The sequence below is a fragment of the Arvicanthis niloticus genome, chromosome 25 (assembly GCF_011762505.2).
Source record: "Arvicanthis niloticus isolate mArvNil1 chromosome 25, mArvNil1.pat.X, whole genome shotgun sequence".
In the NCBI taxonomy this organism is placed as follows: domain Eukaryota; kingdom Metazoa; phylum Chordata; class Mammalia; order Rodentia; family Muridae; genus Arvicanthis; species Arvicanthis niloticus.
The window spans coordinates 17,422,671-17,436,357 of record NC_133433.1 but is presented as its reverse complement, the minus strand read 5'-3'; the positions used below and the strand labels follow the sequence as shown (position 1 = coordinate 17,436,357).

The 13,687-nt window shown below is 36.3% G+C and overlaps 1 protein-coding gene across 2 annotated transcripts in view; it reads right to left on the bottom strand.

Annotated features, from left to right (window-relative positions):
• Window positions 1-3,103: 3,103 nt before the first annotated feature.
• The window catches only part of Slc26a7 (solute carrier family 26 member 7), a 109,407-nt gene continuing 98,823 nt past the window's right edge, over window positions 3,104-13,687 (bottom strand). For both annotated transcript variants that reach the window (XM_076924133.1, XM_076924134.1), the window contains 4 exons: window positions 10,859-10,963; window positions 7,278-7,332; window positions 7,088-7,191; window positions 3,104-6,180 (listed from right to left, as the gene is read on the bottom strand). In XM_076924133.1, the coding sequence (XP_076780248.1) occupies window positions 7,322-7,332; window positions 10,859-10,963 (116 nt within the window). In that variant the 3' untranslated portion in view covers window positions 3,104-6,180; window positions 7,088-7,191; window positions 7,278-7,321. The remainder of the gene's footprint in view (window positions 6,181-7,087; window positions 7,192-7,277; window positions 7,333-10,858; window positions 10,964-13,687) is intronic.

Genomic DNA, 13,687 nt, shown 5'->3' with positions numbered 1-13,687 from the left:
CATAAGCTTTAGTATTTGGTTACAGCAGCCCTAACAGACTGAAGGATTTTGGTTCTAAACTGAGAAAATCTGCTGTAACAAATACCTAAAAGATATGGAAGGAGCTTTGGGAACTGAAAAATTGGTAAAGGCCAAAGTTTCAAGATAGATGCTAGAAGGAGCCCAGCTTGCTGCTGTAGAAGCTGCAACTTAAAAGCAATTACAGTCATGGCTACAAAGAAAAGTGCGTTTATAGACAAAGCCTCCATACTGAAGAATACATAAATAATCATTAACAGAGCACTGGTAGTAATGTAGCCATGAAAAACTAGGCTGAGAAAAAAATACACAAAAGAAGACATATTATTAGAAACCAGAAGAGGTGACCCTTACTACACATTGTCAGAGAATTTGGCTGAATTAGGCTCTATCATTTTCTGTAAGGTAAAAATGGAAAGGGGAAATTTTTAAATGTTTAGATATTAATGGTATATGCTTTTCTTTATTATATGTATGTGTGTGGTCTGCATATACGTGTGTATGTGTGGACTATGGGGGAAGAGGGGAGTGCTTGCCCAAAGACAGTGTGGACAATCTTCCCTGATCAGTCTGCCACATTATTATTTGAAGCAGGGTATCTCAGTTAAACCCAGTGCTAACAGACAAGACTATTGTCATCAGTCAGAGTGCTTTTGAGAACCCTGTCTCTGCCTCCCCAGGCTGGAATTACAAGCTGGTTACCATGCCCACTCTACATTTATATATACAGACTGAGATCCATTAGTACAAAATAAGAACCCCCCCCCCTTTTTTTTTAAAATTGTAGCAAAGATGAGAGAGAATATTTAACAAGGAGGTATTTGTAGTTGTGACCTATTGTTAGGGGTAGATTCTTCCAAACAGCCTATGTAGAACCAGCCCTGCAGTTTCCAGGAAAGCAGATAAGACAGTATAGAAGTACCTAGGAAATCTCCATCTGGAGGTAGTGAGTAGCTTGCAAATTTGACTTAATAACCAAGGATGAAAACTTTCCCTGGAGATTCCCTACCCTGGCAGAGATGAGACCTTTGGACCTGATTGTTAACTTTTGGCAATTTTTGGTGGCTCTGTTTTCCTACCACCTCTTACACCCATCTTTTACAGCATGGCTCTAGTTCCCACTATCTTTCACCTAATTTACATACCCATATTCAGCCAATCAGGGTGTCCCAATCACTTGAAGCTTCTAACCTGGGCTGGGAACTTGGCCCATGCAGACCTCAGGACTCTGGCAGGAAGAGGACTCCTTCCTGCCTCTGACTCAAAAAAAATCATCATTGAAGAAGTGAATCCATGCTGCAGAAAGGCATTTGTCCCTATAGCTAAGACCCACTACTTCTGAGACCTTACACTTCAGTTTTCCTGCCACTGTGCAAGGGAGCACTTTTAGTTTGAGTTCTGCTAAGCCTTCTAAGTGCTTTGAGCTGTAACCAGAGCTATACTGACCCCCACAAAATTCAAACCGGTTCATTTAAGACCAAACGTTTTTGGGGTGTTTTATTCTGCTTTAAAGTTGATTCTAAACTGACGATAAGGAAACCCTGTTTGTACACCCCAGTGTCTGCCCAGTCCACTCTTTGAGAAAGTGTGACAAGAACCTGAGAGAGACATAAAATGGTTGGCACTGACTGTCCCCTTATGAATTTACTCAGCCACCTCGGCAGGAGTAGAAATGGAGTCACACCAACAATCACACTGCCAAGGTGAGCCAAAAGAAACAGAGACTGCTCCGTAGGAGCTATGGGAGACTTCTCAGATTTTGACAGCTTGCAGAGCTAAAGGCTTTGGGAGTAATTCTGTGGAGATTTGAGTGAAGACTTCCTCTCTAGAGAGTCCATAGATGGAGAATCGACAGACTAAAGAGGATAATTTTCAAGACTTAAGATTAAATGGATCTGGGTAGGTAAATGGTTATGTGAATAAAGGTCCTTGCTGCCAAGCCTGAAACCTAAATCCAGTCTGGAATCCACAAGGAATTTACAGGAGAGAACCAACTCCCAAGTCACAAAGTCTCTGTCTTGCTTTCCCTCCCTCCTTCCCACTCTTCCTCTCCCTCCCTCCTTCCCTCCTCTCTTCTCTCTCCTTCCCTCCCTCTCTCCCTTCCCCTTCTTGCTGTCTTCCCTGCACACACATACCCACACTCTTGAACGAATACATATGCACACAGGTAAATAAATGAATGAATATCTGACAACAATGTAAGAATCTGAATCTAATGAACGTAGCATGCTGCATTCTTTCCTCTGTTCTTTCCTTCATGTTCTTTGGGAGAGAGCATCATTGTTCTGCTTGTCTTTTTACTGTATTTTGGGGAGTATACAGCTGGCTTTTTGCACAGGTTTGTGGCTGGAGAGAAATTTTGTCTAGGAATAAATCACATCTCTAATTCTCAGCCATGTGTGATTAGAATAGTATTTAGATGTAACTTAGAATATATTTTGAAATCTAAGGGGGACATGAATCCAGAAGATGCCACGAGGAGTGGGGGAAAATTTATGGATTGAATCCTATGTGGAAATAATATCTATGAGGATGTAATTAAAGTCAAAACCATCCTGTATATTCTCTGAAGTTCCCAGTCAGAAGGCAAGCCTGGGAGGAGGGTGGGGTGGGGTTGTTTTTCCATTTTATTCTCTGCTGTGCCTCCAATGCATAAGGGGGAAAAAAATGGTTTCTTTTCTTGGTTTTGAACAGTTGCCATTAAAGTTGAACTCAGCCTCAGAACCCAGGAAAAGACAACTGAAAGCACATAGCAAAGAACACAAGCAAAAAATAAAAATACAGACATAAATAAAAATTAGAACAAAGAGAACGTAAGTCTGGCAAAATAGTGTTGTGCAATCGAAGTACTAGCAAAGAAAACAAAACAAAACAAAACAAAACAGCAGCAGAAAAGCACACCTCTTTCAGTAGCACATAAATCAAGGCACAGAATTTACGGGCCCAGGCTGAAATTTCGTAAGAACAATTTGCCAGGAATAATGAACACATACTGTTCAGTGGTCAGAGCAAGAAAGCGGTATGTATTATTTTCTTTGCAGGGGAGTAAATACTTGAAAATAATGGACACAACCCCACTTAAGAATTGTTGCTATCATATTTCAATTTATTTCCATGTAAATTGGTTGTTACATGCTGAGTTAGTACAAATAATTATAAAAAACAATAATTAAGTGCATTGAAAAATATAAAAATAAGTGCAGCATATTAGACTACATGATTCCAAACTACAAATCTTTGGATTCTGAAAGCGCCACAAGCACCACTTAACTCCCTGTTTAAAATCTGGCAATAAACTCACTGCCAGAAAGCAAATGTGGTATAGAGTCAGATCATCTGACCACAGAATGAAGAACTGGCATTACAGAGTGTGTGTGTGTGTGTTCAGCAACATACCAACATATTTCCACAATCGTTGAATGCCAAGCATTATTCATACAGGATATTAACACGTTAATGTTTTCATTAAAAAGGAAAAGTCTCTGTCCTCATTACATTGCATGGTTACAGAATGGAAATCTGTCAAATAAATTATTGCAAAGTAGTTTAAGCTAAACTTTATAACACTGAAATTACATAATTGAGGGCAAATAACCTTTAAAATGAAAGACAAATGGCAAAATTTTAAGGGCATTTAATTTGCATAAATGTGATGTTTAATGTTAACAGTTTTTCCTAGTTACATATTTCATATCTGTCATATTAGGTTCTTAACATGTGTATAGGTCAGTTTTTTATGTTATTTTACTATAATAAGTACTATGAAAGGAGTTTATCATATAAAAATAACATGGTCCCATAAGAATAGATCCATGTGCTGATAGAAAACATTGCAACACTAGAGCCATGTTGTAGCTTCTGTGTTCTCTGCTTCTTCTTTGAAATAAACACTTGTACGTCTAAAACTTATGTGCAGTTCTTGGGGTCTCAGAATTTAATTCAAGAGACTTTCTTTGAGTAAAGAGTCATTGTGGTCTTGGCATAAACTACAGAGCAGTAGACTTTATACAATGTGTGGTTTGGTCTTCCTTGTCTTTGACAATGTTTGATACTGAAATTAATGGGGTTAATGTTTATGCATTAAACTTATACTCTAAATACTTAAATGCACTCAGATGCAATTTCTCAGACCTACTGTCGGAGTATTAACAACAAAACAGAACAAACCATCCAACAATAATGACTTTAGTAGCAGCCAGGGTCCATAGTCTACAAAAAAGTAAAATGCCTACAATGCATGAGTTTAATTAAGGCCAAACTTGTGTAGCAAAATATCACTTTATATGGACCATAATATATTTTTCTTGGCTTTGCGTAACTCATGATTATATGATAAAGTCCGGTGGATTGGGGATGAAGAATATCACCTCCCTGACCCATTAGAATTATGAAAGTGGAGATGCAGAATAGAACTCCTCTCTATTCCTAATTCTCTCTCAACCTTCCCTTAGAAAAGCATTTGATGAATGATACTGAAGTATTTGCCTTACTTGGTACTACCCCAATAAGTGATGAAGAGATTGAAGCAATTTTGGTGACCAAGACTGTTCTTTTGAATTTGTTTCAGTAAAATTGAAAATGACCATGAAAATTTGGAACACTGCTTTTGGCATTTTCATTTATTATTTCATTCTACCAAAGAGTGAGGTGTTAAAACGAAGGATTGTGTGAGTGTTTACCTTGCATAGGTTAAGGAATATTCCAATCTGTCACTCAGATAGGAGTTAGAATTTGCTCTTACAGACACCCATAAGAACCATACTAGAAGGCCAATTATTTAATTTCTATTTTTAACTTGCTTTTCAAACTCTCTTTGTAGTACCTGCTTTATTCTGATGGTGTTAAATCTGTAGAATAGTTTAGATGCCATTAAGAATAAAGCATAATTTAATCTATGGCTTCATATATAAGACAATTCGTTAGAAAATTATGAAACTGTATGCTTGTATATAGTTAAAAATAAAATATACAAGCATGAAAAAATGTTTACACTTATATCTGGCCATTAGTGTTGAAAATTATCCTATCATTTTAGCAAATTTACAGTAATCACATTCAAGCTCACCTCTAACAAAAGAAAATGGAAAACATACCATGGAGATCTATCTGTCATCTGTCTGTCTGTTGTCTACCTGCCTTCTGTCTCTCTGTCTGACTGTCATTCTATCTGCCATCTATCTATCTTGGTATAGATAGATGTTAATATATTACATTCTACTAACTTTTTATATCTCAAATAGAAAATTAAAAATTTCTAAGGGTTAATCTTGTATCCAAAAGCATTCTACTTATGATATTTTGTCATCAAAAAGATATTTGTGAAAAAAATTGCATGTCAAATTCTCATATTCTCTGATTATAATAAAGTAAGTCTGAAGGCAGATTATCTTATATGTGGGAAGGCAGAAGTCAAGAGTTATCTGATTGAACACATCAATGGTATCTACAACTCAGAAGATTAATGCTGAAAACATTTTAGTTTTGCTAAAACATCAGTTTTCTTCCACATATGAACTCATAGTTAATACATGAATATTGTTGGAGTGACTGCATTGATGGGTATTGACATTAATAACTTCTACTTTGTCTTTTTTTCTCAATTTCTTTATATCTATGGATTTCATTTTTACTGTATAAAGTGATTCTTTATCTTATTAATGTTTAAATAACTTTGGGATAAAAACTATGGAGAAATGGCACATTCACTAATACTTTTTTATGTACTAGATGATCTTAATTTTTTTTTTTTTACAAATGGCTTATAAATAATCAAAACCATTTCTGATAAAAGGGTTTCTCCATTTGTTAGCTTACAACAAAACAGAAATAAGACCATAAAAATACTCTCATAATAGGAAATAAAAGCATATTTACTGTTCAGTAAACTAAAGCTACATACATATTGATGCCTATATAAAATAACTAAACAAATCTGCTCATTAAGAAAAATTAGGAAAAAAAATAGGAGGTCAGCAAGTCTTGGCCAGTGGCTATGCATCTGCCAAGTCATATCATCCTTACTGAGTGATATATCGTATACATCCAAATGTGTGCAAAATGCCAGTATCTGGCTTCTTTGTGGCAGTTGCAAAAGATGAGACAGACGTGCATTTCAACACATGGGCCTCAGACTTCACTGTGGTCACTGGCCTTGCTCAAATTCTAAAAGAGAAGAAGAAATAAACACATATCATTCACCTACCTTATAATCTGTACTCCAATGAAAGACTGGCAGTAATGTAAGCCACACCCATCAGGAACAATGCTCCACACCCTCGGTCCAACAACTGACTTTGAAACTGGCCAAATGCTGTAACTTTCTTGCTTTGGTTTTCCTAGTTCTAAAAATTGGCTAAGTGAGAGTACCTACAATATGCAGTGGCAAATTTAATTAACATGACTAAGGCCTTTAGAATATTCTAGAGTGCAGTAGGTACTCAATCCATGTAGGTAATAATGATAGTGTTATTGTTCTACTGAAGATTAGAGCAGTCTCTGTGGGAAGCACTGTTGCTGCTTTGGGAAGGAGAAAGGCAAACTAATTCAGAGTTCGAGAGACATTGCAGGAAACCACAGGCTCTGGGAATCATTAAAATATCCTTACCAAAAGCCCAATATTGCACAGTAATTTGTGACCACCAGATGCCATAAATGATGTTCCAAAAGATGATAGTATAAATAAGAATAGTGACAGTAGTGTCTAAGCATAAAATATATTTAAAATTGATATTTAGCATTTCTGCATTGGAGAGCTCTGAGGTCAAATTTCAGGACAGTGGATCATAGATTAAAGCTAAGAATTTGCACTTCATAGGTGATCATCAAATTCTCTAAGCCATGACATTAGAAGATCCAAATTATTTAACAATTGTCCATAACTTGCCCACAAAGTGCAGTAGAATCATTCCTTTTAAGTAAATGTGTCATATGCTGAGGGAAGGGCTATTTGTAGATTTTTATTATTATTTTTTTTTAGAGACCAGTGAGGAGGAAACCTGATAAAACTTCTAATGATTATACATTCTAGTTTTTCTTACAAAACTCCTGCTCGCTAACTTAACCAACTCACCTTATTTGATTGGATGATACTTATTGCAGCAGGTACCGAGTCAAAGAAAATTGGTTTTTCTGTGTCTAGGTCTCCATAGTATGTCATTGCTTTTATCAAGGATGCTGCAAAGAAGAAGGTACAGGATATGTAAAGACACATGGAACAGCTGAGGGGACTCATCTGGTGGTAGCTGACGACATAGTCTTACCTGTACAGTTGGCTAAGAACACATCCACACTCCTGCCCTTGCAATCAAGGTAGAGCTGGAAGAAGGAAAGGAGCAGACACAATGTTAGTGCTGGGTAGCAGACTGGAGGGAGGAGTCAGGCTTTGGGAAAAGGAGAACTCCTGGGAAAACAAATGGCAAAATGTTTCCGAAGTCAAACCACCAGAGGGAGGCATTGTTACACAGTTAAGGACGTGCCCAACACTCTAAAAAGGATTCAATCTGAAACATTTATCCCACAGAGACTAAATTTAGCTGCTCATATTACCATTTCTTTAGAAAAATGAAAACATAATCTTTGCTTCCTGGTAAAACTGAGAGAACTGCTGTTGGTGTCTTTTATGGAAAGTGTAGGACCACTGTGGAAATGATGACAGATGCTGGCCTGCTAACTTTGCTACTTTGCAATAATCTAAGAATACTTTATTTACTCTATAAATCCCAGCTATTAAACCTCATTATAACCTGAACCAATTTCCAGTTTTAAAAGTCTACCAAGTAGGAGATTCTAATTCATGCACAGGTGCGCTTACCTTCTAGACAACTTAACCAGAAACAACTTATGAATGAATGATTTTAATTCATAAAAAGCAAATTAAAATCATGACATTTGGCTAAAAGTATAGGTAAAGGTTCATTTACAGTTGGGTGGAACTGGTTATGTGATCATGATGTATCCTATATACAAGACATGGACAGCTGCATTTACAATACAATCTAGAATGTATTGTAACCATGATAAATGATATGTTCCATGATAGATAATTTCTCTCATCTTTCTCCATCAGTCAGTCCTTTTCTAAAAATGTGAACTGTGGATTAATCAGAGCTGAGTATAAATGAAAATCAACAAAAATAAACTATAGCTCTGACTTTGATATTGAATAAGTGGCTCCTACTTCTGTAAGTTAATGTGATTAATTCAAGGTGACCTCTCAGTGTTTCTTAAGCCCAGTGGAGCTCAAACACACTGCTGCTATATATGGCCTGTTGATGTTGATAAACACAATCTCCAGTTCACCGACATGCCCTGATACCCCCAACCCTGGCAAAAGAATAAAGACAAGTCGCCCTGTTCCCTTCCATCCACAGTGCCCAGGATCAATGCTCTCTGTGCTGGAGTTGCTTAAGTACACAGTCTAAAGGGTTCCTAAAGAGCAGGGAAACTGGTAGGGCCAGGGAGGCCCCGCTGCTTGTGGCTCCAAACTTTTTCTCAGATTAGCTGGAACTAAGAAATAATCGTGCTTGAAAATATATTTGCACTTTAAGAAATGGTTTTAAAACTCACTATAAATATATGTGTATATATGTATACTTATATACATATATATGTGTGTATATATAAATCAGGTGATATATATGTGCATGTGTTGCTATTATGTGCATGTTTATGTTCACACATGAGCATGCAACAGCACATAACGGAGATTAAAAGAACAACCAACAAAACAAAACTCTGCTGTAGAGGAGTTCATGTTTGTGCAGGTTCTGGGGATCAACTCAAGTTATCAATCTTGCCTGGCAAAAACCTTTATCTACAGAGCCATCTCACTAGCTCAAGTAATGACTTTTAAATCGAGAAAAGCAGTAATAGATGTTAGCATTGCTGAGTGCTTACTCACAGTGTGGGCTACTTCAGTACTTTACTAGGTACTTCCTGTGAGTTCACAATGTGAAGAAGTGGAGAGCTCCACTTCTAGTCTATAGGAAAGCAAACAGATGAGGGCTGGGGAGATGGCTCAATAGGTAACGCTCTTGTCACACACAAGATTTTGAACCCTCAGAACACGCCTAAAAGCTGGGTACAGAAAGCAGTACAACCCCCACTGCTTCTGTGGAAAGATAGGGGTGGGGCAGAGACTGAAAAAGTCCCTGTAACTCACATGTCAGCTACCTGGCATATGACGAACATATACTGTCTCAAACAAGGTTGAAAGCAAAGACTGAGGCCTGTGTTTCTCCTTTGACATACACACATGCACCATGTCATTCATGTACCCACACTCATGCAAATGATCATATATACACACACATACACACACACATACACACACATACACAGACACACATACAAATACACACACACATATATACACACAGAGGGGGCAGGGAAAAAAGAAAAAGAATGCCAAGGCAATGCAAGGCAAGGCAGAAATTAGCTCTAAGCATGAAACTATTATTTGGCTGATGTGTGAATCCAAAAGTTTTCTATCCTTAAAGCCTACATGCTTAATGCAAATTCTAATGTAGCCATGAGGCAATAAACCATGTAGTAATAAGGAGAAAAAAATGAAAACAGGTACAACATTGCCATCTTTGTATATACAGAAAAAAATAGTATGCCAAGTGCAAGTATAGTTTTCCTGCCAATTTAAAAAGACATTGATTGTCTTAATCCAGTAGAACTTTTAATCCTTTATTATGATTCAGGTAGAAAACAAAACCAACCACCTCCATTCATTGGCATGCTTCATGCCTGGATTGCTTCATTCCCCATAACTACCAGCCTTCAATCCTAAACTAAAGGGCAGCAGATCCTTTGTCTTCCTCTTCGTCAAGTCTAAGGTGTGTTTTCAAACATACAGAGAGGGCAACTAATAGTTTCAGCTAAAAATTTAAAAGTAATTCAACTACAGCATCTTTATACTTACAAACCTTGATTTGCACCATCCATTTACTTTCTAAATACCTTCTATTCTTAAAATCATTTCCTCATTTCCACAAAGGAACTACCAAGATGAAAACAAATGGGCTGATTCCCCAGCATGCTGCAGGCCTGGGACACATCCAGTATAATTCCCAGGCTTCCTTAGAAGAAGCACTTTCCCTTCAAGCCCTACCATTCCCATCCTCCTGGACAGAGCTACTCAGTTGGTCCTTACAGTTCTGGAATGTGAAAGGTGGGAATTTTCAAAGTAAATTTACGATACAAATGAAGAGATAGAAGATATATGGGATCTCAGTCAATCTGAATTCAATCAACCCATTTTTTCTGGTTATTTATATATTTACTTGGGGGATTGAAACCAAGGTTTTGATTGCTAGTCAGTGCTCTGCTACTGAACAAGAGCCCCAGAGCTAACACAACTCTTTAAAAAAAAATCAGATAAAATGAAAAGAAAAAGAAGGAACTCCTCTTATGAGTTGAGTGTGTCCATTACAAAGCAGTTCCCAGCCATAGCATGAGGTGGGGGAGGGATGAATGCAGCAGCCTCAGTGGGTGAAGTAGGCAGAGGTGGACTTCAAGGAGAATTAGCTGGGTGATACAGCTAGCACCCCAAGAGGCTTTTCTCCATTTTAGAAGCACTGAACATTCACTTCCTGGCAGATATTATGCCCAATAATGCTCAAATCTCAGTCTTCCCACTTCTCCAACTTTGACCCCCTATCCTCCATGCCTAGAATCCTGATAGGGTCTTTTGAAACAAACCCACTGTAGCAAAGCACAGAATTCTATGTCTTTTGTGGGAAAGGGGTTAAGGACTCTGTAGCTGAGGCGCTGAGAAATACTTCTGCAGTGAAGAGTGGTACGGAATCAGGCCTGACCCAGGCCGAGCAGATACTCAAACAAGTGTGGAGACTCCTGTGTAGTCGAAAAGGTCCAAACCAATGCAATTCAGGACCAAAGAAACACTTACTCACTGGGGCAGGGGGCTGGGAAGCTTCTTCTGCAAGAGACACAGAAACTCTAGTTAGAATGAGCAGATTTCTGAGGCTGACTTGGCTGAACAGTAGCAAAGAAACAGTGTCCTCGAGTCTAATGGTAATTCTGCACATTTTCATTTTAAAAATTTAGTTAGTTACCAACTATTATTATTATTATTATTATTATTATTATTATTATTATTATTATTATTATTATTATTATTAGACTAGCTGGAGAAATTTGAAAGAGTCTGAAAGGATATCTAGCAAGGTAACTCTAAGCACAGTGTAGATATTCTGGTTGCTGTGCTATCCACATCAACTGCTTCTTTTGCTAATAGGTCCAGAGTAAGAGACCTGTTTTGGGATATCTGGAGCTCATGTACTTCAGTTTATACATGACAGTAAAAGTCCAATGTTTGGGAGTATCTCACAGCATTGGAGGCAATCTGTGTTAACATTAATTTTCAGTTAATTCACAGTAAATCTGCATGCATAAAGCCCCAGGATCATCACTAGTTCTACAAAAGACAATCTCAGTCAACTGAGCAACACTAACCTGTTATATATGTTTCCTATGAAAATCTTTTCAACATATTGGTTTTAGAAAAAATAAAATTGTGTAAATTTAAAGTAATAGTAGGTTAGATAACTCATATGGGTATGCATCTTCCCAACTCCACTCTTAGTGATTAGACATGGTAGAAATAGTTACACCTTAGACATAGGCAAGTTTTATAACTCCATATACCCTGTTCCAAAAATTGGTAAAGAGTTACCAGGACAATCACTGCTTAAAGGTGGGTACTTTTATTATTCAATAGCCTTGATTTAAGTGAATGACTAAAGCATGGAAATAGTTGGTCTTAGAACCTAAGATGACAATGATGACAGAATTGGTGTGAAAATTGTTTCACTTGTATTCATGTGTTCAGTTCTGTTCTGAGAAAAATGACATAAAACATGTATTTAAAATTGAGTGACAACATACAACTTTTGCTAAAAAATTGTCTTCAGAAAAATTAAACGTTTAACTCTAAAAATAGAGAACTAATGAATGATAAAGTTTTCCGGTACCCCAATGCCTTCTTTACTTGTTTTTTTTTTCTTTACTTTTTGGGGTTATGAGATAATTGCATCATTTACCCTTTCTGTTTCTTCTTACAAGCCTGCGTACACACTCCTTCCTGTTCTCTTTCAAATTCATGGCCTCTTTTTTCATTAATAGTTATCATATATAATCCTAAATATAACCTGGTCAGTTTATATAATGTTACTTGTATGTATATGTTTTCATTCTTTGCTAAAAAGTACAATAGTGATATTTATAAATACGTTTATAACAATAAACTATAAACTAAAGTAAACTGACTTAGAAAACATGTCAATATGTTAATTTTCCTCAAAAATCTATATAGTTTTTTTATCTATAAGTCACAGGCATCATTTTAGGCCTCTCAATATATAGCCAGAGCAAGAGGTTTACACAATCATGATACATTTGTTTCCTGATGCCAAATTAAACCTCAGAACGGCTTATCAAGTCAGTGTTCTGGTTAGACACTACTATAATTTTATTTGAAATTCTAAACTTAAAAGTACTACAATAAAAACAATCTATGTATTGAATAATAGAGAGATTGCTGAAAATTCTGTCTAAATGACTAAAAATATTATTGGGATAATTTTAAGAACATTTATTTTCTTTCTTCAATCCTGCCATATCTGTTTCACTGTTAAACTATATTCTACATTCTTCTTATTGTCCTGTAAATTTTCTATAATACATGTTGTTATAGATTCAGTCTATAGATTGAATTATATATTGTTACAGAGTCAATCTGTGCCCTTCTTTATTTCATTTTTTTATTTTTATACTTATTTTTCTTTTTGCCTTTTTTTTCATCAAATGTGCATATTTTCAGGCCATTCAAAATAAAACAAAACACCCATCCTTATATTTGTGGATAATTATTAATGTAAGCTATTTCAAATAAATTAGTTCATACCACCTTATTTAACCAAAAATAAAATCCTAATGGTGAAGTTTCTGATTCACTCAAATGAAAATTTAAATTCAATGGGCACTTCTGAAATCTTCCAAATATAAAAATAATTTTCTTTTACCCATATCTTCTCTGCCCTGTCATTGCACTCATTCATGGATATAACCTTGCATTCCAAGCTTCTAAGTAAATCAACTAGCGCAGTACAAATCACATCATCCTAGATAAGAGAATGCATAGCTAATCGCCTGCCTTAAGCAAATGAGGTAAGCCTGGAGCACGTGCAAAGGAGACGACTAATCTATCCCCACAGGGTATGTGGTAAATGATGGGCTTTATCTACAAAATACAACATTTCAGAAAGACATTAACCATCAGGTGTGGGTGGGCAATTAAACCCAGACTGTGGAAGACAGCTCTTTCCTGTGGAATATTCATTAACTTCCTTAATTAAAAAATATTCATAGTTGCATAATTTAGGAGTGCTTTCCATTTACTTCAAAAGACTCCTGACAGTCTGTGAGTCACTTGTAATTTTAAAAAGTATTTTCTATTGGTATCAATTAATTATTGAGAAACAGAATTATCTCTCGAATTTTTAAAGGAATAAAGGGAGAAGAAACACTTCGAACAAACAATAATATTCTCTTTAGAAAAGCATGTTCTTTTTTTTTTTTTTTTTTTTTTTTTTTTTTTTTTTTTTTTTTTTTTTTGGCTTTTCGAGACAGGGTTTCTCTGTGT